General features: G+C 45.1%; 1 protein-coding gene across 2 annotated transcripts in view; it reads left to right on the top strand.

The window, feature by feature from the left end:
• Positions 1–26,587, top strand: part of TUFT1 (tuftelin 1) — a 47,600-nt gene extending 21,013 nt beyond the window's left edge. The window contains exons 2-13 of one of the 2 annotated variants that reach the window (XM_068965046.1): positions 4,020–4,094; positions 4,506–4,607; positions 9,239–9,325; positions 9,879–9,968; positions 11,943–12,008; positions 15,108–15,221; positions 19,248–19,376; positions 20,133–20,227; positions 22,286–22,391; positions 23,234–23,317; positions 24,243–24,343; positions 25,163–26,587. In XM_068965046.1, coding sequence (XP_068821147.1) covers positions 4,020–4,094; positions 4,506–4,607; positions 9,239–9,325; positions 9,879–9,968; positions 11,943–12,008; positions 15,108–15,221; positions 19,248–19,376; positions 20,133–20,227; positions 22,286–22,391; positions 23,234–23,317; positions 24,243–24,343; positions 25,163–25,226 — 1,113 coding nt within the window. In that variant the 3' untranslated portion in view covers positions 25,227–26,587. The remainder of the gene's footprint in view (positions 1–4,019; positions 4,095–4,505; positions 4,608–9,238; positions 9,326–9,878; positions 9,969–11,942; positions 12,009–15,107; positions 15,222–19,247; positions 19,377–20,132; positions 20,228–22,285; positions 22,392–23,233; positions 23,318–24,242; positions 24,344–25,162) is intronic. The other variant, XM_068965047.1, reaches the window with a different exon arrangement.
• The last annotated feature ends 1,004 nt before the right edge of the window (positions 26,588–27,591 follow it).

Below are 27,591 nucleotides of genomic sequence, written 5' to 3'. Positions count from 1 at the left end.
CTTCCAAGGAGTAAGCATGTTTTAATTTCATGGCTGAAATCACCATCTGCAGTGATTTTGGAGCCCAGAAAATATAAAGTCAGCCACTGTTTGCACTGTTTCCCCATCTATTTCCCATGAAGTGATGGAACCAGATGCCATGATCTTCGTTTTCTTAATGTTGAGCTTTAAGCCAACTTTTTCACTCTCCTCTTTCACTTTCATCAAGAGGCTCTTTTCTTCTTCACTTTCTGCCATAAGGGTGGTGTCATCTGCATATCTGAGGTTATTGATATTTCTCCTGGCAATCTTGATTCCAGCTTGTGCTTCTTCCAGCCCAGCATTTGATGTACTCTGCATGTAAGTTAAATAAGCAGGGTGACAATATACAGCCTTGATGTACTCCTGTTCCAATTTGGAACCAGTCTGTTGTTCCATGTCCAGTTCTAACTGCTGCTTTCTGACCTGCATACAGGTTTCTCAAGAGGCAGGTCAGGTGGTCTGATATTCCCATCTCTTTCAGAATTTTCCACAGTTTATTGTGATCCACACAGTCCAAGGCTTTGGCATAGTCAATAAAGCAGAAATAGATGTTTTTTGGAACTCTCTGGCTTTTTCAATGACCCAGAGGATGCTGGCAATTTGATCTCTGGTTTTTCTGCCTCTTCTAAAACCAGCTTGAACATCTGGAAGTTCATGGTTCACGTATTGCTGAAGCCTGGCTTGCAGAATTTTCAGCATTACTTTACTAGCATGTGAGATGAGTGCAATTGTGTGGTAGTTTGAGCATTCTTTGGTATTGCCTTTCTTTGTGATTGGAATGAAAACAGACCTTTTCTAGTCCTGTGGCCACTGCTGAGTTTTCCAAATGTGCTGGCATATTCAGTGCAGCACTTTCACAGCATCATCTTTTAGGATTTGAAATAGCTCAACTGGAATTCCATCACCTCCACTATCTTTGTTCATAGTGATACTTCCTAAGGCCCACTTGACTTCACATCCCAGGATGTCTGGCTCTAGGTGAGTGATTACACCATCGTGATTATCTGGGTTGTGAAGATCTTTTTTGTATAGTTCTTCTCTGTATTCTTGCCACCTCTTCTTGATATCTTCTGCTTCTGTTAAGTTCATACCATTTCTGTCCTTTATTGAGCCCATCTTTGCATGAAATGTTCCCTTGGTATCTCTAATTTTCTTGAGAGCTCTAGTCTTTCCTAGTCTATTGTTTTCCTCTATTTCTTTGCATTGATTGCTGAGGAAGGCTTTCTTATCTCTCCTTGCTATTCTTTGGAACTGTGCATTCAAATGGGTATGCTGCTGCTGCTGCTAAGTCACTTCAGTTGTGTCCGACTCTGTGCGACCCCATAGACAGCAGCCCACCAGGCTCCCCCATCCCTGGGATCCTCCAGGTAAGAACACTGGAGTGGGTTGCCATTTCTTTCTCCAGTGCATGAAAGTGAAAAGTGAAAGTGAAGTTGCTCAGTTGTATCTGACTCTTTGCGACCCCATGGACTGGAGCCCACCAGGCGTCTCCGTCCATGGGATTTTCCAGGCAAGAGTACTGGAGTGTGGTGCCATTGCCTTTTCTGTCAAATGGGTATTTCTTTCCTTTTCTCATTTGCTTTTCGCTTCCCTTCTTTTCACAGCTATTTGTAAGGCCTCCCCAGACAGCCATTTTGCTGTTTTGCATTTATTTTTCTTGGGGATGGTCTTGATCCCTGTTTTCTATACCTCCATCCATAGTTCATCAGGCACTCTATCTATCAGATCTAGTCCCTTAAATCTTTTTCTCACTTCCACTGTATAATCATAAGGAATTTGATTTAGGTCATACCTGAATGATCTAGTGGTTTTCCCCACTTTTCTTCAATTTAAGTCTGAATTTGGCAATAAGAAGTTCATGATCTGAGCCACAGTCAGCTCCCGGTCTTGTTTTTGCTGACTGTATAGAGCCTCTCCATCTTTGGCTGCAAAGAATATAATCAGTTGGATTTTGGTGTTGACCATCTGGTGATGTCCATGTGTAGAGTCTTCTCTTGTGTTGTTGGAAGAGGGTGTTTGCTATGTCCAGTGCGTTCTCTTGGCAAAACTCTATTAGCTTTTGTCCTGCTTCATTCTGTACTCCAAGGCCAAATTTGCCTGTTACTCCAGGTATTTCTTGACTTCCTACTTTTGCATTCCAGTCCCTTATAATGAAAAGGACATCTTTTTCAGGTGTTAGTTCTAGAAGGTCTTGTAGATCTTCATAGAACCGTTCAACTTCAGCTTCTTCAGCATTACTGGTCGGGGCATAGACTTGGATTACTGTGATATTGAATGGTTTGCCTTGGAGACAACAGAGATCATTCTGTCATTTTTGAGATTGCATCCAAGCACTGCATCTTGGACTCTTTTGTTGACCATGATGGCTACTCCATTTCTTCTAAGGGATTCCTGCCCACATATTGGTCATCTGAGTTAAATTCATCCATTCCAGTCCATTTTAGTTAGTTGATTCCTAGAATGTTGACGTTCACTCTTGCCATCTCCTGTTTGACCACTTCCAGTTTGCCTTGATTGATGGACCTAACGTTCCAGGTCCCTATGCAATATTGCTCTTTACAGCATCAGACCTTGCTTCTATCACCAGTCATATCCACAACTGGGTGTTGTTTTTGCTTTGGCTCCATCCCTTCATTCTTTCTGGAGTTATTTCTCCACTGATCTCCAGTAGCATATTGGGCACCTATTGACCTGGGGAGTTCCTCTTTCAGTATCCTTTCATTTTGCCTCTTCATACTGTTCATGGGGTTCTCAAGGCAAGAATACTGAAGTGGTTTGCCAGTCCCTTCTCCAGTGGACCACATTCTGTCAGACCTCGCCATCATGACCCCTCTCTCTTGGGTGGCCCCACACGGCTTGGCTTAGTTTCCTTGAGTTACACAAGCTGTGGTCTGTGTGATCAGATTGGCTAGTTGTCTGTGATTGTGGTTTCAGTCTGTCTGCCCTCTGATGCCCTCTCTCAGCGCCTGCCGTCTTACTGGGGTTTCTCTTACCTTGGATGTGGGGTGTCTCTTCACGGCTGCTCCAGGAAAGTGCAGCCGCTGCTCCATTCTTTCTTCCTCCTGTCGCTCCATCAGGTATTTGGAAGGTTAGGAGGATTCCCCAAAACTGTTAAGAGTAAGATGGCATTTATACTTCTGGACCTCATGGCAGGATATGACCAGATGACCTGAAAGTCACTATTGTCTTGGCTAGTTCAGCACCCATCTTCCCATCTAGCTGCGAGAGGCATGTACTCCTCTTTTATGCTGTTACAATATCAAATATGGAAGGAGGCTTAGAGATACTTAGTTCAAGCCTTATTTTTCCAGTGAGATCCACAGATCCAGAATCGCTAAGCCTCTTGTCTGCCTGTGCGTGTTACACGGGTTCCTGGCAGGGTTTGGTGCATTCTGCCCTGCTGATCCTCTCTCATGTTATCTCCCCAGATCTCCAGCCCCCCACTTTTCCCTCTTCTTGCATGTTTTCCCCCTCAGGCTTTCTGTTTTCCTCACAATGAAAAGAAGGTCTTTAAGTTACGAAAGAACACCTGCTTCTTCCTTTGAAATTAGGCTGATCTATTGTATTGCCTGCTTTCTTCTGGATAATTTCTGTGTGGCTCATAGAAATAAGGGTTTGGATTCAGGTACCTTCCTGTGATTTGGTTCAGGAAAGATATCCTAGTCTTGCAAAGGGAATCAGTAACTTCGTGGGTGGATGTCAGGTACATAAATTCTGAACTGGGGATGACCAATCCAGGGATGCCTTCCAAACAGTGGGGAAAGGAGAGCACACACAATGTGCTGTGTAAAGAACACTGTCAGAGTCCCTGGAGACATCCTCATCACCCAGGAGTGAACTGACCTTGGGCAAGCTGATGTACCTCTCCAGACCTCAGCTTTTCTTGCCTATGAAATGGCAATAATAAAACCCACTGTACAGGACTGGCAAAACTGCACGTGTACTGGTAGCAGACTGTAAAGGTGAGAGATTATTGTTGCTGTGATTGTCATTATTAGGGCAGCGTGGACGTGCTCAGGCTGACTCTCCAGAGTGAACTGACAGGAGATGAACTTGAACGCATAGCCCAGAAGGTATCGAGGTTGCTGGTGGAGCGAGGCCTCCTCATCTCCGCCAGTTCTCCTTCCTTGCTGCTGACCTCTCAGCCCAGTGCTGGCTGGAACCATCTCCTCTGCTGCCTGGGAGCATCTCCTTTCAGACACAGCCAGCCGACCTCAGCATCATGCCTTGCTTTGGGGATGTAGAGGCCCCCATTACAATTAAAACTAACCTGCAATTTCAACTAATTCTCCCCATCCTGTGTTCTTGCTGCTGCTGCATTCATCCTGTGGCTTTGGGTTGAGGTTCTGAGATGAATTTTTGGTGGGAAACATTGGACTAACCCTTCAAGTCTTTTGAGCAGCAGTTCTGCATTGGTTGAGGGGCAGAGGTTCAGCGCCGGTTGTATGGTTTCTGATCCACTTTTCTTTCTCTCTCCCTGGCAGGCGGGCAGGAAGACCTATGCCATGGTGTCCAGCCGCTCAAGTAGTCATTCTCTGGCCTCAGAACTGGTGGAGTCCAATGATGGACACGAAGAGATCATTAAGGTAGGCTTAGCTCCCCTGCACGGTTTCTCCCTCCTCTCTTTTTCCCTGCAGGCAGAGGAGAGGAAGCGGCTGCCTTCACCAAAGGCCCCTTGTGGTTTGACTGGGAAGAACCAGATCTGTGATGCTGGGTCTTGGCTGGCTGTCTCCTGGAAAGATCTTAATTAACACCAGGAGACCACAGTCAGGCTGTAGTGGCTCTAGTGCCACCTGGCACTTGGCAGGGGAATGGATGAGATGACCTTTCAGGGTGCTTATCTACTGTCTGTATTCATTTCAGCTGCTGAAAGCTGTGGAGACAGGTAGAAAGTGTGTTTACGGAACTTGTTATTTTTAATTAAAATAATTTTTGTTTAATTAAGGCAATTAAAACAATTTCAAAAAATTAAAAGTTTCTTTCCTAAAAACAACTTTTTGAGATGTAATTCACATACCATACAATTAACTCAGTTAAAGTGTACAGTTCAGTAGTGGTTTTTAATATATTCACAGAGTTGTGCGGCCATCACCACTACTAATTTCAGGACTTTTTCAGTCACTCCTTGTAGCCCCTGGTGATCACCACAGTCTATCAGTACCTTCTGTCTCTGTGGATTTGCCCTTTCTAGACATTTTATATGGGCCTCCCTGGTGGCTCAGAGGTTAAAGCATCTGCCTGCAACGTGGGAGACCTGGGTTCAATCCCTGGGTCGGGAAGATCCCCTGGAGAAGGAAATGGCAACCCACTCCAGTATTCTTGCCTGGAAAATCCCATGGACGGAGGAGCGTGGTGGGCTACAGTCTATGGGGTCGCAAAGTGGTGGGCTACAGTCTATGGGGTCGCAAAGGGTCGGACACGGCTGAGTGACTTCACTTCACTTCAGACATTTTATATAAAAGGAATCACAGCACAACATGTGGCCTTTTGTGTCTGGCTTCTTTCACTTAGCAGAGTATTTCAGGGATCAGCCATATTGTAACATACATCAGTATTCACTGCTTTTCTGAATCATATTCCCTTGAATGAATATATTATATTTTGTTACCCATTCATAAATTGATGGGCATTTGGGTTGTTTCCACTCTCTTACTTTTATGAATAATGCTGCTTTGAATATTCATGTACAAGTTTTTAGGTGAACATGTGTTTTCAATTCTCTTGATATATACCTAGCAGTAGTGAAATTGCTAGGTCATATGGTAATTCTATATTTATATTTAATCTTTTGAGAAACTACCAGACATTTTTCCAAAGTGTCTGCTCTATTTTGTATTCCCACCAGTTATATATGTGGGTTTCAATTTCTGTATATCCTCATTAACACTTGTTATTATCCATTTTTTTGATTATTGCCATCCTAGTGGATGTGAAGTGGTGTCCTATGGTGGTTTTAATTTGCATTTCCCTAATGGCATCTTTTCATGTGCTTATTGCCTGTTTGTATATCTTCTTTGGAAAAATATTTATTCAGATCCTTTGCTCTTTAAAAATCCAATTGTACTTTAATTGTTACAGTATAAGGGTTCTTTTATATATTCCAGATAGTAAGTGCTTCTCAGATAAATGTTTTGGAAAAAATTTTTAATTTTTTCCCATTCTGTGGGTTTTTTTTTTTTTTTTTTTGCTTGCTTGATGAGGTCCTTTGAAACAGAAAATTTTAATTTGTTAAAATCCAATTTATATATATTTTTTGTTTTGTTACTGTGCTTTTGGTATTGTATCTAAGAAGACTTTGCCTAACCAAAGGTCACAAAGACTTATCCCCATACTTTCTTCAGAGAGTTATAGTTTTAGCTCTTATGCATAGGTATATAATCCATTTGGGTTAATTTTTGTGTATGATGTGACTTCATTCTTTTGCACATGATGTCCATTTTTACCAGCCTCGGTTGTTGAAAAGACTGTTACTTGGCACACTTGTCAAAAATCAGTTGACAAAAATCAGAGTATGTAATTATTTCTGGACACTTTATATACCATTGATCTACATGTCTATCCTATATCAGCCTCACGCTGTCTTGACTTCTATACCTTTGTAGTAATTTTGTGTTTTTTCAAGAATGTTTTAGCTATTTAGGGTCCTTGGCATTTCCATATGAATTTTAGGATTAGTTTGTCAGTTTCTGCAAAGAAACCAGCTTGGCTCTTGATAAGAATTGTGTTGAATTTGTAGTTCAATTTGGGGAGTATTGCCTTCTTAGCAATATTAAGTTTTCTAATCCATGAAAATAGGATGTTTGTTCACTTTTTAAGGTCTTCTCTTATTTCCTGCTCTGTAATTTCTTGCCTCTGTTATGTTCTATAATTTTCAGAATGCAGGTTTTGAACTTTGTTAAATTTATTTCTAGATTTTTTTTCTTTTGGATTGTTCATTGCTATTAATAGTGTGTAGAAATACAACTTTTTTTCATATATTGTGCTTGTATCCTACAACCTTGCTGAATTCATTAATTTGTTCTAATAGTTTTTTTTATTGAATTCCTTAGGTTATTCTGTAGGCATGATCTTGTTATCTATGAATAGTTTTACCCTATCCAATCTGTATACTTTCAATTTTCTTTATTCAAAGTCATTACATGGCCTTTACATGGCCATTACATTACCACCCCATAATTCTATTAATATAATCATTGTTAACATTTTATTGTGTATCCTCTCAGACATTTTCCTATACATTTGTATTTTTAAAAAATTGTATTGTATATTTATACTACAATTTTCTTGCCTCCAGGGATTCCCTGGTGGCTCAGACTGTAAAGCATCTATCTGCCCACAATGCCGGAAACCCGGGTTCGATCCCTGGGTCAGGAAAATCCCCTGGAGAAGGCAATGGCAACCCACTCCAGTACTCTTGCCTGGAAAATCCCATGGACAGAGGAGCCTGGTAGGCTGTAGCCCATGAGGTCGCCAAGAGTCGGACGCGACTGAGTGACTTCACTTCCACTTTCACTTTGCTTGCCTCCCTTTAACGGTAGTTTGTAATAGCTTCTGTATCCATAAATGACTTCATAGTATTCTATTATACACATACCCTATAATTTCTTTAATCCCTTATTGTTGAACATTTTGTCTATTTCTACTTTTTGCAGCCATAAATGATATTTTGTCAAGTATATATATTACTAACTTGTGTATGTGTTTTATAGTATGAATAATAAAGAAATATTTTCTCAGTTGTAAAAAATTCAAGCATGGTATACAGAGAAAAATGTGTAAATCCCCTTTACAATCCCCTTTTCATGAGTTTACATGTATGTACGTAAGTATTTATACTAGTTTATAGCTAAATTTATTTCATTAGGATAAATTTCCAGAAATAGCTTTGATAGGTCAAATATAGTTTTAAGTCTTCTGATCAGAACCACCAAACTACCACCCAGAAAGGTGGTGACAGTTACCCTCCCACCAGCAGTGTGAGATTCGGACACGACTGAGCCACTGAACTGAACGGCAGTGTATGAGGCTACCTGTGTGGAGTTAATTTAACTGGAGGTTTCTTTTCTTTTTCTAAAATTTTCATTGAAGTATAGCTGATTTATAATGATGTGTTAGTTTCAGCAAAGTGATTCAGTTAGAGATACATTTTTCAGATTCTCTTCCCTTATAGATTATTACAGAATGTTGAGTATAGCTCCCTGTGCTATATAGTAGGTCCTTGTTGTTTATCTGTTTTATATATACAAGTGTGTATATGGAGAAGGCGATGGCCCCCCACTCCAGCACTCTTGCCTGGAAAATCCCATGGACAGAGGAGCCTGGTAGGCTGCAGTCCATGGGGTCACGAAGAGTCGGACACGACTGAGCAACTTCACTTTCACTTTTCACTTTCATGCATTGGAGAAGGAAATGGCAACCCACTCCAGTGTTCTGGAGAATCCCAGGGACGGGGGAGCCTGGTGGGCTGCCGTCTATGGGGTCGCACAGAGTCGGACACGACTGAAGCAACTTAGCAGCAGCAGCAGCAGTTTGTATATGTTAATCCCAACCTCCTAGTTTATCCTTCCCTCCTTCTCCTTTGCTAACCGTAAGTTTGTTTTCTATCTGCAGGTCAATTTCTGTATTGTATATAAATTCATTTGTATCATTTTGTTTTTCTAATTTTCACAAGTAAGTGATCTCGTGATATTTTTCCGGCTTACTCCACTTCGTATAATCTCTAGGTTCATCCATGTTGCTGCAAATGGCATTATTTCATCCTTTTTTATGACCGAGTCATATTTTACTCTGTGTGTGTGTGTGTGTGTGTGTACCTAACACCTCCTTTTCCCCCCAATTTTTATGTATTTATTTAGCTGTGGCTGTGCTGGGTCTTTGTTGCTACTTGGGCTTCTCTCTAGTTGTGGCAGGCGGGGGCTATTCTCTAGTGTGGTACGTGGGATTCTCATTGTGGTGTCTTCCCCTGTCGTGGAGCACAGGCTCTGGTATGTGAGGGCTTCAGTAGTTGTGGCACACTAGCCTAGTTGCTCCACGGCATGTGGGATCTTCCCGGATCAGGAATTAAACCCGTGTCTCCTGAATTAGCAGGCAGATTCTTTACCACTGAGCCATCAGAGAAGGCTCTGTACCACATCCTCCGTATCCGTTCATCTGTCAATGGACATTTAGATTACTTCCACCGGAGATTTCTTAATTAGTGTTGTTTTCCTTATTTCAGGTGTACTTGAAGGGGAGGTCTGGAGACAAGATGATCCATGAGAAGAATATTAACCAGCTAAAGAGTGAGGTCCAGTATATCCAGGAGGTGGGCACCCCTTCCCTTTGTGGAAATGACCAAAGTCGTTTCTCTAAACCTCACATTTTTTGGCTCCCTTCTTTCATAGGTTCCGATGTTCTCCCTTCTGCTTCCTTCATATCTCCAAAGTGCCACCATGCCCCCTCATGTGTTAATATCGTTTCTGACCCTTCCATTAATCAACAAATACTTATTAAGCACCATACACCTAGCGCTGTCCCCCAGTCATCCTATCTAAAGTGCCAGCCTTGCTTCTTCACTTTTCTTAAGCCTTAACCAGTCTCGTATTTCTTCTTGGCACTTGTGGCCATAGCATATCACGTTGGGTTGTGTGTCTCCCCAACTGGAAAGTTAAATACACCGAGGCAGGATTTTTTATTATTTTGTTGCTTCTGTAGGAGATACTGGACTACAGCCCCACTTGAGTAGAGTCTCTGCTTTCCCAGCCAGTACTGAGAACAGTACTTGACTCATCGGAGTATGGGCTGGGAAAGGGCACAGAGGTGGGTGAGTTGTTGTGCTCTCTTTCCCGAAGCTAAAGCCTCTTGCCCTCTCCTCCCAGGCCAGAAACTGCTTGCAGAAGCTCCGGGAGGATATAAGTAGCAAGCTTGACAGAGATCCAGGAGATTCTGTCCATAAACAGGAGATACAGGTAATAAGAAATGGTCCATAGTTGGGTCCAAACTAAGGAGGTGGAGTTGTGCCATTTACCAATCACCCATGGGTTCCCAAATCTAATGCCAGTGCTGGGAAAGTTGAGAATACGGGTGATGCTGGCTTCTCTGAGCATTCACACCTTGTTAGGGCTGTCCAAAAGATGGACACTTGTAATCACACATGTCAACCTATATACAACCACACCTGTCCCTAAAATATGTACAAAAGAAATTGAATTTATATCAATAAAATTATCATTCAATTAATGGCAAGCCATCTTGTCCATAGGGAGTCTGTGACCAATCTTCTTATAATACAAAGTCTTATAAAGCAGACAGTCACCTAGAAATCCAAACTTCTCGTAAGTTGATCTTGCTTAATTTGGTGATGCTTGTGGTGTAAATTGGAAGTCTTGGTCCTGGCCTGTTACTGTGTGTGCCTAGAGCTATCTCTTCCCTAGCACAGGAAGCTTCTCCAGGTGAGAGTTCATCCTCCCACCCTCGTCTCTGTGCCCTCACACCCCAGCCCAGGGTCTGGGATACACAAAGTGAAAGTCTCTCAGTCATGTCCGACTCTTTGCAACCCCATGGCCTATACAGTCCATGGAATTCTCCAGGCCAGAATACTGGAGAGGGTAGCTGTTCCCTTCTCGAGGGGATCTTCCCAACCCAGAGATCGAACCCAGGTCTCCCACATTGCAGGCGGATTCTTTGCCAGCTGAGCCACCAGGGATGCACAAGGTCATCCGTAAATGTTTGTTGGACCAAACTGATTGGAGAGTCCTTCTTGGCATGGATGGTCCTGGGATCCTGCTTTTCAGTCCTTCAGAAATTTGAGGATAGAAATGTCCCCAGGAGAGCAGAACTGTCTCTTCCATGAGTTCACCCTCATCCTCCCTTAGATTCCGGGCAGTGTCTCCTTCGTCTGCTTTCAGTTTGGGTGGGGTGGTCCTTCTCCAGTAGCCCCTGCCTTTGTTCTCCTAAGGGGAACAGTGACCTTGCAGCTAGAGCCGGCACAATTACCCTTCGCCTTGGGGATGTGCCAGGCTTGTGTGGCGGACACCCCCTAATTCACTTTGCTTTGGCTCAAGGTAAGACTTTCACTGCCTGAGCTCACATCTAACTGGTGGGTGGTGCTTTGTTTTGTGATTGAAGAGCCTAATGTGCTCAGAGCCCAGAAGTCCAGGGCCGTTGTTTATATAAACCAGCAGTCATATGATGACTAATTAGGCTTTGGGTTGGAAAGAATGGCAGCAAACTCCGCTTCCCGTTTGATTTATGTTTTGTCAAACCTTGTCAGGATCCCCGAGGGGCAAGGGAAACTCTTTGTTTATGGCAGGCAGCTGCTTGTGTTTCCTGGGCTTCGGGGAATGGGCCGGCACATTTTCCAGTCTGCTGAAAGGTTTTAGCCTGGGGTTTCCTTCCTCCTCCTGATGAGGCTCAGGTATTTTCTCTCAAGGCTGTGCGCGCTTCTCCACTCCCTCTTTTCTCCATTTTCCTGCAGAGCACTAGATGTCTTTTCTTCTTTTCTTTCCTCCCTTCTTTTCCTTTCCTCTTCCTCTCCCACCACTCCTCCTTTTCCCTTTTAATCTTTCTAAGATTTGGACTCTTAGAAAAATAATGCTTCAAGATATCATGTAATATGGTTTCTATGGAATCTTTAAAAAGTGATACAAATAAACTTATATACAAAACAGAACTAGACCCACAGACATATAGAACAAACTATGGTTACAAAAGGGGAAAGGAGAGGAGGGATAAATTAGAAGTTTGGGATTAACATATACACACTACTCTATATCCCTGGAGGGGAGAACATGGCAGCCCACTCCAGTATTCTTGCCTGGAGAATCGCATGGACAGAGGAGCCTGCTGGACTGTAGTCCATGGGGTCACAAAGAGTTGGCCATAACTGAGTGACTAAACAACAACAGCAATTTTCACTACCAATTTGATTTTTCTTTGAACAGGTGGTGCTAGAAAAGCCAAATGGCCTTAATGAAGGTCCCCTGACCACGGATAGCAGCCCACCCGAGGTAGGTAACAGGGAAAGTAGTGGCAACTACTGGTTAGCCAAGAGGCAGGAAATATACCTTCCTTATCTTTTTGTTTATTGCTTGCTCTCTCTGTCTCACTAAATATGAAAGTAATGTTTACTGGCTGTAAAATGCAAACAAAGGAGAAATGTATGAAGCGGAAATTCTGCTTCCCCAGTTCTACTCCTTGTAAATACCCGTGGTTAACAGAAGTGGGTGGGTCCTTTTATTTATTTATTGTTTTGGCTGCACTGCATGGCTTATGGGATCTTAGTTCTCTGACCAGGGATCAAACCTGTGTCCTCCTCAGTGGAAGTGCAGAGTCCTAACTAGACTGTCAGGGAAAACCCATGGGCGGGTCCTTTTAGAGCAGTGCTCACCGTTCATTATTATGATGGCCTTGGGAGCTTTAAAGGATGCAATACCTGTGTGCCGTCCCTAGAGACTGTAATTTAACGGACCTGAGATGTGGCCTATGCCTCAGGATTTAAAAAAAATTTTATTGACCACGCATGCCACGCAGCATGCAGGATCGTAATTCCTGACCAGGGATCAAAACTTCACCCCTGCAGTGGAAGCAGGGAATCATAACCACTGGACCACCAGGGAAGTTCTGCACTAGGACTTTTAAAAGCTCTTTACTTGATTCTAATATTTAGCCTGTTCTATTAGTTCTAATATTCTAGTTTAAAGTTCTAGAGTGTTTTTCTGTACATAGGCATCCATATTTAAAAGCCATATGTGTGTGTGTGTGTGTGTATACTAATATATAGACATGTATCATATATATATATATATAAATATATGTATATAATATGCACATGCTTTTTTACAAATACAGGGTTGTGATAAATAATACATTATTTCTTCTTGTTTTTTTATTTCTTTAAACTGCAGAGTATAGCCTCCTTTCCATGTTAGTACATGTAAATCTGGGGCTTCCCTGATGACTCAGAGGGAAAGAATCTGCCTGCGATGCAGGAGACACAGGTTCGATCCTTGGGTGGGGAAGATCCCCTGGAGAAGGAACAGGCAACCCACTCGAGTACTCTTGCCTGGGAAATCCCATGGACAGTGGAGCCTGGCAGGCTACATACAGTCTGTGGGGTTGCAAAGAGCTGGACACGACTGAGCGACTAAGCAACAACGATATATAAATCTGTCTCATTCTTTTAAATAAGAACATAGTATTTTTAACCCCCCCCAAGCTTTATTAATGTATAATCAACAAACACATGGCTATACTTTTTTTAAAAAGGACTTTTGTTGTTATATTTCTTGTGATTATGTAATAATACAAGACATGCACACTGTAGAAAATTATGAAAGAAGAAAAAGATATCAATTGTAATCTGCTCAGAGAAGAATCAGTTTGGTGAACTTTCCTTTGTTTTCCCTCCAGTGCAAATATGTATTTACGATATTGAGATTAGACTGTCTATAGCAGTTCTTTGTACTTATTTCTTAGGCGGTTATTTTTTGTGTTGGGTGTGTCTGGCCCTCAAGTGCAGAGCTGACTCAGACCTTCCCTTCAGTTCAGGGCTCGTTATCATCACTGGGCCCACAAAGGCCTCTCACTGCTTTGGTTTTTTTTTTTTTTTTTGGTCTCCCTGACCGAAAGGTGCTCACTCTAACATATTTAATATATAATTTAAATATGCCTATTAAGTACGTTTTTAATTTTCATAATAGACTTGCACTCTATTTTTTTCCTTTTTCATCCAACACCATATGTTTTAGGGCTCTGTTTACATTGCTGTGTTAAAATCTGTTTTGTTGTCTTTAGCTCCTACATGTAAAATTTTATAACTCCCTTTTATTCTCTTCGTACTGTATCATGAAATTTTTCCATGTCATTAAAGAGTCTTACGAGAATGACATTTGGATGAATTTTTTTTTTAATTAATTTTTTTGGCTGCCCCAGATCTTGATCTCTATTTGCAGCATACAAACGCTTACTTGTGCCATGTGAGATCTAGTTCCCCGACCAGGGGTTAAACCCAGGACCCTGCATTGGGAGCACAGAGGCTTAGCCACTGGACCACGAGGGAAGTCCCTAATGGCTGGACTGGGAATGTTATGAGTCTAGCCCCTCACTTTAGATGTGCAGTTTGGATTTTTCCCTTCCCCTGAGTCACCATATTCAGCAAATATGCTGTTAGCAACAAGTTATAGTAACACCTGGCACTGTCTGTTCAGCCTTTCTGCTTCCAAGCTCCAAGATATTATCTGGCTTAGTTTTGAGGCAGCCTTGAAGGCAGGGTGTGGTAAGGAGTGTTCTTGTTTCCCAGTTAGAGAAGCAAGGCCCACAGTACTCAGTGATAACACACCACCTGGGACACTGTCCTCTCCTCCCCGCTGAGCTCTGTGCTCTGGTTTGAAGGTGCTGCTGCCTCCCACTGTGCAAGGCAGGGAGAGACTCTCCTGTCAGACTCGAGGGAGCTGGTAACTGTGTGGCAGAAATGGAGGCGAGATCCTACACGCCAGTTCAGCCCTAACCACCCCCAGTTTGGGTGTGTCTGGGGGAGATACTCACAGTAACATCAGTGAGACACCTTTTCCTACATCGCATCTGATTCCTGGATTCACTGGGTCTTTTGCCCTAAGCTGCCTATCTGTCAGTAACCCTTAATCTGCTGATCTCTGTGCTCAGCGCAGAGAACCACAAAAGATGTGCCTCATGGGCTGCGCCCCTCTTGACCAGCATGCCACAGCCCTTGCCCTTGGGGACTGAAGTCTAGAGAGGATCATGGTCCCTGCTCTCAGAGGGCCCTAGTCTGGAGGAAAAGCAGGACACACGTGTAAAGATGGGATAAACATACCTGGTCATCAGTCCGTTGACAAGTATATAAAAACTACTGCAGTGTGTCCTAAAATAATGATTGGAAGCCAGTTGAGTTCTTTAGGGTACAAGTATGTTTTCACATGAATAACGTAGAATGCCTGGGTGCCTAAGACTAACTTTACTCCCTTATGCGATGTAAATTCCTTCACGAGGGTGGTCTGGGCCAGTCGGTCTAACAAGTGTGTATTATGGGGCAACCTTGTCCTACCAAGTCACATAGTGGTTTCAGCTTCTCGTCCCTCTCCTGGCTATAGGTGGACACCTATATAAATGAAGATGTTGAGAGCTTGAGGAAGACGGTTCAGGACTTGCTTGCCAAGCTGCAGGAAGCTGAGCGGCAGCACCAGTCAGACTGTTCAGCTTTTAAGGTGAGATTTGGGATTTGAGGAGAAAGTGCCCTAAGGGCAGGGCCACTGGATGCAGGTGCAGATGAATTTCTTCCTGGCGGAATGCCATCAATCAACTGGAAAGGCTAGGTTTGGTGGCCCGGGGCACTTCCTGTCAACTTTGCTCTTTCTTGGATATCTATAGTTTTTGCTGTCCAAGGCTAGCCCATAGTTTGAAGGTCAGCTTTTGAGTCTCTGCTCTTCTGGAGTGGAGAAATGGCGCTGATTTAGGAGAGCAGGTAAGTCAGAAGTCCTTTCTGCCAATTCATGGAAAGAACTGCTGGGCTGGATGTGCCATGCAGGCAAAGATTGTTGCTGTAAAGTTCACCATTGCGTCCCCAGTGTCTGGAACAATTCTAGGCATTGGGTGGGTGCCTCTTAAGTGTAGATAGGATGAGTGGATGGATTGGTGTGGTCTTAAGAAGAAATGTGCCTGTGGAATCAGGAACCTTTAGATCAGTCTTGGCTTTACTACACAGAGCTCTGTGATTTTTTTTTAAATTGAGGTATAATTTATTAACAGTGTTTCAAGTGAAAGCAAAGTCACTCAGTTGTGTCTGACTCTTTGTGACCCCATGGATAGTAGCCTATGAGATTCCTCCATGCATGGAATTTTCCAGGCAAGAGTGCTGGAGTGCGTTGCCATTTCCTTCTCCAGTGGATCTTCCCGACCCAGGGATTGAACCCGGGTCTCCAGCATTGCAAGCAGACAATTTTACTGTCTGAGTCACCAGGGAAGTTCCCCAACAGTGTTTTAAGTGCACAGCAAAGTGATTCAGTTACACACACACACGTACACACACATATATATATTCTTTTTCAGCTTCTTTTCTATTATAGATTATTATAAGATATTGAATGTTCCTGTGCTATATAGTAGGCCCTTGTTGTTTATCTGTTTTATATATAGTTAGTGTGTATCTGTTAATCCCAAATTCCCAATTTATCCTTCTCCCCACCCAGAGCTCTGTAACCTTGAGTATCTCAATTATTGTTATAAAAGGTTATTACAGAAGATTTTAAAAATACAGAAATCTATATATATAAAGCCCCTTCCCCAACTATTAAAAGTGTGCGAGGTGTTCCATGGTTTCCAGAAAATTCTTGGGGTAGAAGATGAGGTACGCAAGACGAACATAGAGCACTTTCCCTACTGCTCTGTGTGAGAAGAACCATCTGGTATCTGCGTTGTTCACTCAGTCATAAATAAGTGATGATAGGATTCTGCCCTGCCCAGGCTTGCCTGGGGCTGATGGAAGGAGAACTCCCAGCCTGAACTCCTCTCTTTCATGGACTAAAGAGAGAATTTTTGAGAGATGTTTTGAGGGTGTGGACCAAAGGTAGTGAGAGTGATTAACTGCCTCAAGAGTAGTTAAAGTCTTATCTGGGTAATTTAACCTCCCTAACCATCAGTTTTAACTTTCGTAAAAAGGGGTTATGAGTTGTGATTATTTAGGAATATAGTATATGATGGAGGTGTCCTTTTAAACCAACAGAGATAGATGAGAATATTCAATAAATGAAGATGGAATTAACTAGTATTAAAAATAAACTACATAGATCCTTAATATGTCACTGTTTACAAAAATAGAATCCAGTTGGATTAAAGAGTAAATGCAGAAAAATAAGATTATGAAGATATTAAAATATATATAAGGACTTTTTTTTTTTAAAAAAGGTCATGAAATATACCTCGCAAGTTTGGTGCATTGATTAAGTGAGGTAATATTTGTAAATATATTTATTACTTGAAAGAGTTTTAGAAATAATAAATACTCTACATTTTTCTTAGTCATCAATTTAACAGGTGGGTTTTCCTGTCGTGAATAAATTAGACTTAGGCTCCCCAGTGGCTCAGTGATAAAGAATCCACCTGCCAGTCCAAGAGAAGGGGGTTCAGCCCGTGGTTTGGAAAGATCCCCTGGAAATGGAAATGGCAACCCACTCCAGTATTCCTGTCTAGGAAATCCCGTGGACAGAGGAGCTGAGGGCTATAGTCCATGGGATCACAAAGAGTTGAGCACGACTTAGTGACTAAATAACAACGACAACAGGGTAATACTAAGATTAATTTGGTCTCAGAACAAAGTAGCTGTGTGGTAAAGGAGTTTATTGACTCTATTTCAGATTCTACAATTTGGATAATTCAGTTGATAATGAATCAGTTTAGTGACCCTTTCTTACTTTCCTAGAATAGAACAGGAGGAAGGGGAGGGTGAGGCTCTAGCACTGACCAGGCTGTGAATGTTGGAAATGAATTTCTACATTGAGAAATACTGTGAAGTACTAGTTGGTTTTGGCAGCAAATGGGAGAGCTCTGCTAACCCTGGGTTTCAAAACTTGAGCAAAAGTATCCTCAGTAAAAGCCCAAGGCTGTAAGGCCTGTGACTGCTGGTAAACACACACTCGTGGCTTCTTACGAGGAGCTGCCCTTTAACCCCATGACGTGTAGCACAGATCCACAGTAGGAGATGGTCCTTGGGCTGCTCGCACTACTGGGGTAGGTCCCCACACCCTCATGATTAAAGGGCTCCTTTGGGCAGGGCTGGCTGGAACTGTGGGACCGACGTAGCAGAGTGTGGCTTTTTTCCTTTGTGACTTTACAGCTGCGTGTGAGGATCATCTGTGGCCCGTTGGTGCTGTGCTCCGAGCACACAGCAACCTGGGTGCAATGTTTGTGTACAGAAATGAGAGGCCTTCTTTTTATACTTCTGCCCAAGGAACGGGCCTGTTTCAGGCTAATATGGGACGTTGGAAGGCTTTTCTCAGTCTCTCCGGGTGGATTAGACTCTCTGGTCTGTTTTTCTGAAGCTGGGGGGCAAGAAGGGCAAGGTCGTCTATTACCACGAAGACAACCTGTCATTAAGCGTGGGTTTCCCGTTCTACTGGCTCCTGGCTGTCAGGAAGGATTTGCTCTGGATGGGGCCGTGTACAATGTGGACAAGTCCCATTACACGTCATCCTTTGCTTTGCTTTCTTCTCCTTGATTCTGACTTTGGGAGGAGCCAGACAAACTGGTTGCTGGTGTTTCGTTTTACCAGGCCTGGTTAGGCTTTCCAGAGGTTACCCGAATTCTTTTTTAGTCTCTGACTGGGGAGTCAGAGTGGGGTACCTGGAAAGCATTGAAATCGATGATGAAGCAACTGAGTTTACTGTCATTTACTGGCTGTGTAATCTTGAATAGGTCATTTTTCCTTTAGTTGTGAAAGGAGAGGGTTGGACTAGATGGTCATCCAGTCCATTCATGTTGCAGAGCTCTGGCTGTGTGCTCAGTGCTGTGCTAAGCTCTGGAAAGGTAGTGGTACCCAGCGTCTCTGCCGTCATGAAGCTGACGGTCTCCTGGGGGGTGCGCACAAGCGACCAGGCAAAATCTGCTCGGTGCATAAGAGGGTAGACACACAAAGGACACACACCTCATCCGAGCTCCAGCTCCCTGGAAGAAGGGTGTCTAAGCTGAGACCTGAAAGATGATCAGGAGTTGGCAAAATGCACACAGGAGGAAAGGAGGCAAGTTCTTATTTTACTTTTTTACTCTAAATTCCACTTCTATCCTTTCCATATTGCAAAATTCTTCCTGGTGCTAGTAATGCTCTGGGTGCTGTTTTGGCCTTTCCAGGATTGCTGGAAGTGAGGATGAGGAAGAGTGGGAGACAGAAGGAGGGACACAGAGATTCCTCCATTGGATTCTTTGTATTAGAAAGAAAGTCATGGCACTGGTTTAAGCTTGGGTGACCCTGGAGGGCTGGTGGGGATGCTGAAGACGTCAGCTATCTGGAAAGTGGAGCTTGTGGGTTCCAGGTGTCACTCTGATTATGTGACAGTTATCCTTGGGAGTGGAGTTAATCTGCTGGTCTCCTGAGTGGTCCTGGAACAGTGATGGGGAGACGGTGGTGTGCCCATCAGGGTTGCCTCCTCCTCCCATCCCTGCACCCTCATTCCTGGGTTTTTTCCTTTTGATCTACGTTTGTCCTTCCACACAGTTCACAAAGTCCCCATCCTGTGTCCCAGGTCACACTCAGCCAGTACCAGAGAGAAGCCAAACAGAGTCAGGTGGCCCTACAGAGAGCGGAGGACAGAGCGGAGCAGAAGGAAGCAGAAGTCGGGGAGCTGCAGAGGCGCTTGCTGGGAATGGAGACGGTAACTGCTGGGGTCTTGCTCTTCAGCACCCATACTCCTGGGCCGGAAGGTGCGGGTGGACTGCCTGAGATGGTTGCAGAGACCTTCCTTTTCTTAGCGGTTCCAGAAAAGCGCATTTCACAGCTTCATTTGGAGTACTGTTTAGCCCTTAAGGAATGGGAAGATTTTTTTTTTTTTTTTATAATCTTTTATTTATGTATTTGGCTGTGCTGGGTCTTAGTTGCAGTGTATGGGATCTTTAGTTGTGGCATGCAGGATCTAGTTTCCCAACCAGGTATTGAACCTGGATCTCTACATTGGGAGCACAGAGTCTTAGCCACTGGGCACCAGGGAAGTCCCAGGGAAGGTCTTTCTTTATCTAACTTAGCTCTTGGTAACTCGACTTGAACCCATTTCCATTTTAGGTGGGTTCTGGTAGAGCTGCCCTTTGGCCTTTGAAGACAGCTCTTCAGGAGCCACTCAGCCTAGTTCCCTGGGGATCAGTAGCCAGAGCTGGCAGGTGGACCCAGCTGATGCAGGGACAGATTCTCCCTTCGGGCAGCTGGGCGAGGCTGAGAAGTTTCTATGTGCTGAGGGTGGGAAGGGTTATCCCTGTCAGGGGAGAGCACCCCATCAAACCAGCTTGACCTGCTGCTCCCTGGCAGCTGTCCCAGGCCCCGCAGGGGCTGAGTCCCAGCCCTTGGTGCCCATCTTACCCTGAACACAGATACTGTCACCGTCTCCTCATTGTAGATTTTCTTTCCTTTGGCCCACCAGGAGTATCAGGCCTTACTGGCGAAGGTCAGGGAAGGGGAGACAGCCCTGGAGGAACTTCGGAGTAAGAATGTTGACTGCCGAGCAGAACAAGAAAAGTAAGGGCCCTGGCTCAGCGTGAGGTCGGGGTGCGGGGAGGAGAGGGTGCTGTCCTGGGGAGGAAGCTGGTGCTGATGTCAGGTCTTCCAGCTCTGACTCACTGTGTGCCTGCTCGGGGTGGGGCCCTGCCCAGGGAGATACTGTGGGGAGGCTGCCATGTCTGAGGCACTCATTTTCCAATACCTGAAGAAAAGGCTTCTGTGGTTGTAGGGACAGGGGCAGGCGGGAGCGAGTGAAGTGTCTACCGTTGCTGCACATCATTCTGAGATTCTGAGGTTGTTACACTGGATGTGTTACTGGATTGCACCATAGCCTACTCCCCCGTAAACACAGTGTTAGTTGCTCAGTCGTGTCTGCTCTTTGTGACGCCATGGACTGTAGCCCCCCAGGCTCCTCTGTCCATGGGATTCTCCAGGCAAGAATACTGGAGTGGGTTGCCATGCCCTGCTCCAGGGGAATCTTCCTGATGCAGAGTTTGAACCCACATCTCTTACATCTCCTGCATTGGCAGGTGGGGTCTTTACCACTTGCACCACCTGGGAAGATCACAAATGGTAAATCAAATGTAACATTAGCATACTGGGGGACTTCCTGGTGGTCTAGTGGGTAAGACTCCACACTCCCAATGGAGGGGGCCCAGGTTCAATCCCTGATTGGGGAACTAGATCGTACATTCTGCAACTAAGATTTCACATGCCACAGCTAAAGATCCTGCATGCTGCAATGAAGTTTGAAGATCCCGGGTGCCTCAACTGAGACTTGATGCAGTCAAATAAATAATTAAAAACCTGGACCTTTCTAAGCTCAACAGACATTACCTGACGGGCCTTCTAAGGCATTCCAAGATGAACAGACACAATCCTTGCCTTCTTGGACCCTTGGTCTGCTAGGGTCATCATCTCTCCTTTGGGATAACCTGATCTAGGCCTTCCTGGCATGGTAAATACAGACATCTTATTGTAACCTTCTTTCAGACTTCATAGCAGAATTGCTTTAAATTACTCAGCGCTCCCTCACCACTCCTGTGGTGGAGGTGCTCACAGGTGGGAGCCTGAGTGGAAGGAGCAGAAGAGACAAAGAAGACCAGATAACCGAGATTTGGGGTGGGCAAGTGACAGCTGCACATCAGAAACACTGATTTTCTCAATGAAAGGAGACCAAGGAATAGAGCGCTGGAGAGCTGAGGGTAGGAACTTAGAATGCTTGAAATTAGGAAGCGTGAGTTGGGCTCGGATTGCATTGTCCCCCACCCCTAGAGCTGCCCATCTTCTAGCAATGCGCTCTTGTCTGCTTCCTCAGGCAGACCCACAGAATAATGGGTATCAGCAATTCTTAAATGCCGTGAACTCCTGGGCACTCTCCCCAGCCGCCTGACCTTTGGAGATCTTGACCCAGTTTGCTTAGAAGATGCAAAGGAATCAGCAGTGTCTGGGAACCAAGAGACTTAGACTTGGGACTTCCCTCGTGGTCCAGTGGTTATGACTTCTCACTCCCAGTGCTCTGCACTGGGCATGGGTTTGATCCCGGGTCAGGGGACTAAGATCCCACATAACTGCCCGGCACAGCCGAAAAACCAAACAAAACCAGACTTGTGTGAAGAGGCATTAAGGGTCCTCAAATCTTATCTCCCTCTTGGTATAAAATCCCTGCTAACAGCTTGATGGTCTTGGGTATCATAATCCCAGCTCGTACATGAACCTTTCCAGGAATAAGGAGCTCATCAGACATGAGGCAGTCCACTTTCTGACAACTTTAATTCTGAGAATGTCTTCCCTATGTTATTAAATAACCTTGGTACATCTACCTATTGGCTCTAGTGGTGAAACTTTCCAGAATGATTTATTCTGTCTAACCTTTCTGAGCCTCAGTTCCCTTGTTTGGACTGGATGATCTCTAGTATGCTTCTGATGTGTGTTCCCATTGCCTCCTCCTTACAGCAGAGCTGGGGTAGAAGGAAACACACCTGACTGGAACCCCCTGAACTCAAGGTCCTTACTGTGACCAGGTGGAGAAGGCATCTTTTCCTCTTACCTCACCCTTTCGGTCTTCATTCCCAGGGCTGCTAACCTGGAGAAGGAAGTGGCTGGGTTGCGGGAGAAGATCCACCACTTGGATGACATGCTTAAGAGCCAGCAGCGGAAGGTCCGGCAGATGATAGAGCAGGTACATGGGTAACCCTGCTCTGGGGGCCCACTCTGGGAGTCTCTGCGTTGTGTCTAGCCCTGTTTTCCTGTCAAGCCTACACCTTTATTTATTTATTCTCCTGAGTATCTTGTCTTACATTCTTGAGTGTCCCATAAAACACTCAAGTCTGCCTATTAAATTAGGGTGATTGGGATTTGCTGTTCTTCCATCTTTCCCCTACTTTTTTGGTCATTTGCCTTGTGGTTTTCCATGGGAAAAGAAGGAAAAGGTTAGTCTTCCTTGCTCATTAAAAAGTGCTGGTAAATAAGTAATTAAGTCGCAATAAACTCACTTATCTGTGTGTAGATTTTCAACCTTTGCACCTCGTGATGTAGTTTCTGCTTTTCCTTGCCTGAACTTCCGGCGGTCAGAATGTGCTGTTTTGTGGAGTTGTTCTGAGAATTTCAGAGCCCCTAGTTGGGGGGGCGTAGCTGTGGCACGCCAGCTCCATGCGCGCTAGGATTTCTTCCATCTTGTTCACTGCTGTTTCCCATTGTCTAAAACAGGGACTGTCATATAGTCTGGCATTCAGTATCCCTTTCTTGAACCAATACATCATTTGCATTTCCCAAAGGCAAATGAAATGGTTTTTGAGCCATCCATTATTTTAGATTATGAGGGTGGTGTTCCCTCTCACCCCCCTCACACAAATCTGGAATAATCAAAGAGTTTAGTGTTTACTGAAAAGCGAAGGAAGTCACGTGAGAGGTGCAGTACTCTGCCCTTTGTCTCCGCTGGCTCCTCCAGCAGCCGGGCAAAGTTGGATGAGTATGTCATGAGTCATTTCAGAACGAGCCCTAGTGTCTCCCACATCTTTGCAGCTCCAGAACTCAAAAGCTGTGATCCAGTCCAAGGATACCACCATCCAGGAGCTCAAGGAGAAGATTGCCTACCTGGAAGCCGAGGTGTGTGTTCCGGGCAGCCCTGGGAAGGGAACAGACTCTTAAAGAAGAATCTAGACATGGGGAAGGGGAGATTCTGGAGGGGTCTTGGTTGTGTCTTGCTGCTGCTCAGAAGTGAGTATCTGAGGTGGTTGGTTGATCTCCAGCTTTTCTGCTGACTGAACGTTTTCTGAGACTCTTCAGGGATTGCGGGCAATGGTAAGACCTGTCCCCACTCTGAAGGGATCGTCCTTGTAGTGCCACCCCTGTGCCACAGCAGCATGGAGGCCGGCCCTTCATTCTGATTCTGTGGGCTTAGCAGAGGAGCTGACAGTGGAACTGAGCCTTGAAGGAGAACACATCCTATAAATGGAGGCTTCTCCACGGCTAAGGTGATGGGCTCGATTGGCTAAGGAGTTCTTCTTGGTCTGATGTCCACCGTCCTTCAGAGGCCTTCCTGTCCATTGACTGGCTCCCTGAGATTGCTTTGCAGCCATTGTGTGAGGGTGTCTCAGATAGAGGGGGAGATCAAAAGAAATAGGAGACAGAGTTGTTTATCTCCAGGGAGTCTGCAGTCTAGATTTAGAGATAAAATCCTTTAAACATATACCTAAGGATACTTTATAGAAAAGCGTATCAGCAAATGCAGGTAAATTTCTCAACAGACTCTAGGAGATTATATGTAGGAAATGTGTAGAGGGGAAGTACAGGAGATGTTCGGTGTTTAACAGTTACCGAGAGAACACATCCTCAGGGAAGGAGGCTGGAGCAAGTACTGAAGGAGAGTGCAACCTGGAGTGCTGAAGATGAGGGCTTCCTGGTGGTGGCAGGCGCAGTGGGGTGGGGGTGACAGCAGCACCTAGAGCTGGAGACCAGGATGAGCTGGTTAGATGTGACCCACAGCAAACCGGAAGAGACCCAATTCTAATCTCATAAACTTGCGTTACAGAATTTAGAGATGCACGACCGGATGGAACACCTGATAGAAAAACAGATCAGTCATGGCAACTTCAGCACCCAGAACCGGGCCAAGACCGAGAACCTAGGCAGGTAAGTGAGTGCGCATGGAGCGGAGCCCAGGAAGGAAGTGAAGGAAGGCGGGGCAGAGCCACAGGAAGGAAACCTTCAGTACCAAGGCCAGGACAAGGCTCTCCAAAGTCCAGTTTCTTTCTCTCTGACTCTCATCTGACCCATTCTCCACCTGAACCACTTTCTAACCAGGTTAGAGTAGAGCCTGATACCACAACCCCAGGGAGGCCCATGGACAACACCAGAGGCATATGAACCCCTGAAATTGGAGGCAAAAATTGTGACTGTTAGCAAGGGCATATGGAGCTTCCCAGGTGGTACAGTGATAAAGAACCGGCCTGCTAATGCAGGAGGTGCAAAGAAATGCAGCCTCGATCCCTGGGTTAGGAAGATCCCGTGGAGTAGGAAATAGCAACCCACTCTAGTATTCTTGCCTGGAAAATTCCATGGACAAAGGAGCCTGGCGGAGGACAGTCCATGGGGTCACAGAGTCGGACGTGATTGAGCACACACATACACAGCAAGGGCTTATGTCTAGGGAGAGGGCTTTTTGTTTCTGCGAGAGTCATAGAAAGGTCTAAAACTTTGAAAAAAAAAAATCAGGAATCACAGCCATCCTGTTCCTTAGGTGTTCAGCTGCACCCTCCGTGTTCCCCACCCTTGTCATGAGATAAAAGCACCAGTCCCCTGGCCGCTTAGCCCTGGCAGTGATGGTTTCAGGACATTAGAACCAAGAGATCAGTGGGCCCTGCAGGGTGGGACCTGGAGGCAAGCCAGAGGGGTGGCTCTGGGAAGGCTGGGCCATGACAGGGCACTCAGCATTTCTGACTTTCTTTTCAGCATCAGGATATCCAAGCCCCCCAGCCCAAAGCCCATGCCTCTCATCCGAGTGGTGGAAACATGAGCCCAAGGAGGTGGACGTTGCTGCCGCCTCTGGCCTGCGGAGGAGCCCACCGCCCCTGGAGGCCACCAGCCCTGACTTTGACCTCCCAACTGCTCCCTGGCTGTGCTCAGGCCCGGGCTTCACGGTTCTGTACACTGGACAGACGGAGGACTAACGCCCCTTTGGACACTGTGGCCTCTGGAGGCTGGTACCCGGCCTGCAGGAGCCAGGGCAGTAGCCTTGTTCCCGTATTTACTATTTCTCTCTGTAGCAGAGCCTCCCTTCTGTTGTAGATTGGAGTTCAGCTGCCCCAGAAGCAGGCCCTCCGTGGGTCAGGTCGAGAGAGGTGGTGAGATCTGCCCTAGAAGCTGGAGTCCTGGGGGAGCAGAGTTCCTTCCGTAAACATAGCTCAGTTCTCAGCAACAAACTGTTTTTCTACTTGCTCCACCCTCAGCCCGTGCTGAGCAGGGCCTCCTGCAGACAGACTGTGGGGCTACCTGTCATGGCCTGGTCAGGGTCAGTGAACCTCAACTTTGACCAGATGGTCTTGTCTTTGGGGGAGGGGAAATGTCCTTCAAGGCGTAGCTGTGAGCAGAAAGGTTCTGTGAGGCCACGGACAGTAATGGGCAACTTCTCTCTGCTGTGAAGGCTCCCAGAACCTCTTAGGGTTTCCCCCTAAGTGGAGGTGCAAGATACACCTCATTCTTCTTGACTCAGAGCCTAAAAACTGTTTTCACTGGGTTACATCGATCTCAGCGAAGAAACTCTGTGGTATTTATTTTGCTAAGTTATTGGTGTTTTTCCTTCCATCTCACAACTGATTTAATCCCAGAGTTCTGCAGTCTTCTCTTGCGGTGTTTGGATTTACTTGACAGAGGGAAAAGAGCATTTCTAATGGACTCATCGATTTCAGAATGATGCTATAAGTCTTTTCCTCCCTTTCCTCTACCTGCTGTCTTTCCCTTCCTCCTCCAAACCTCAGGAAGGCAAGTATATTTACCCTGAGGCATCAGGGTTCGCATGTCTGTTGTTTGGGGAAAGACAGCAATCAGGAGGGATTGAATCCCTCTCAACCCTGCTGTGCCCGGGTGCTCCACCGTCAGTTTGTTATCCTGGCTCTGAATGAACCTGCCACTTGTCTGTTTTCTTTAGGGCTCTTCCTGCAGCCTTAAGAAGGAGTTAAGCAGCAGAATGTGGTACTCTAGGACACAGAAAAATGAAAAATAAACATTAAGTCTCTTCAGGTTCTCCTTGGCTCAAAACCAGAAGCCTTAAGTCTGTGGTTTCTGTGCACTGGGGCTGAGCTCCCATGCTAGCTTTGTTCATCGTGATGTTCTGGTGTTCTTCACACCATTCCCATTTGTACAATGAGGGGGTTGCACCAGATAACTTCCATGGGTCCTTCCAGTTCTGATACTCTTTCCCATGGCATATTCTTTGTATGGTGAGTTTAATAAATTATGCTAATGTGTCTCTTTGAGCTCCTGGTGTGGTTTCTTTTCACTTTTCAGGGAGGATGAAAGAACATAATTCTAGTGCTTCTTGCAGGTGGGCACCCTGTTGTCCATATCTGGAAGGTGTGGAGACATCCCCAGTACTATGATTTGGGGACTTAGAGGCATTCAGAGGAGTTAGAGTGCCTCTGTTAAGCAGCTCAGCTCCATGGTCTGAGTCCTTATTGTAGGAGGTAGCCCCTAACTTTTGCTCTGACCCATCTGGGGTTGTGGCCTTGTGGGATCCTTAAGCTTGGCCAGTTGGAAAAGAGCTGCTCGTAGACAGAGGTCTCGTGATTATTCAGAGATTTACTGATCTCAAAACTTAGAGATTTATTTGCAGACAGAGGTCCTGTGATTACTTAGAGTTTTACCAATCTCAAAACAGATTTACCGATCAGCACTGGAGAGAGGTGACTAACACCATATCCTTCGCAGAAATGAAAAGCTGACTGCAGCTGTTTGAGGCTTTAGGTTTTGGCATCTCTAGGTATTGCATTCAGTTAATCCAATGATTATCTTTTTCTTTCTGCCAAAAAAAAATGTAGTTGACTTCAGGGCCCAACTGGGACATAGCTAAATTTACAGGAATCTTCCCTGGACCAAAGGAACTAGAAACCCCCTTCATCTCTGGCCCCAATTCCTCTCTCGTCCCCTTTCTCCTTCAGTCAGAAAAGTATAATATTTTTCTCTTGTGACTTTTCTTCCCCTTTTTGTTTCTCAGCTAATTCACGGCTTCAGAATGCACTGGAAACCTCCTTCCATTCCAGACCTGGGTTTGTCTTTGAGCAGCCTGAGCTCTCTGCCTCCTCTGGCAGTCTTGCCTGGCATGGGAGTATCTAGACTGTGCTTGTTTTCAGAATATTAAGAGGGTGGAAGCAGGGTGGGGTTGC

Source organism: Capricornis sumatraensis, chromosome 2 (genome assembly GCF_032405125.1).
Source record: "Capricornis sumatraensis isolate serow.1 chromosome 2, serow.2, whole genome shotgun sequence".
Classification (NCBI taxonomy): Eukaryota; Metazoa; Chordata; class Mammalia; order Artiodactyla; family Bovidae; genus Capricornis; species Capricornis sumatraensis.
This window is presented reverse-complemented; position numbering and strand designations above follow the sequence as displayed.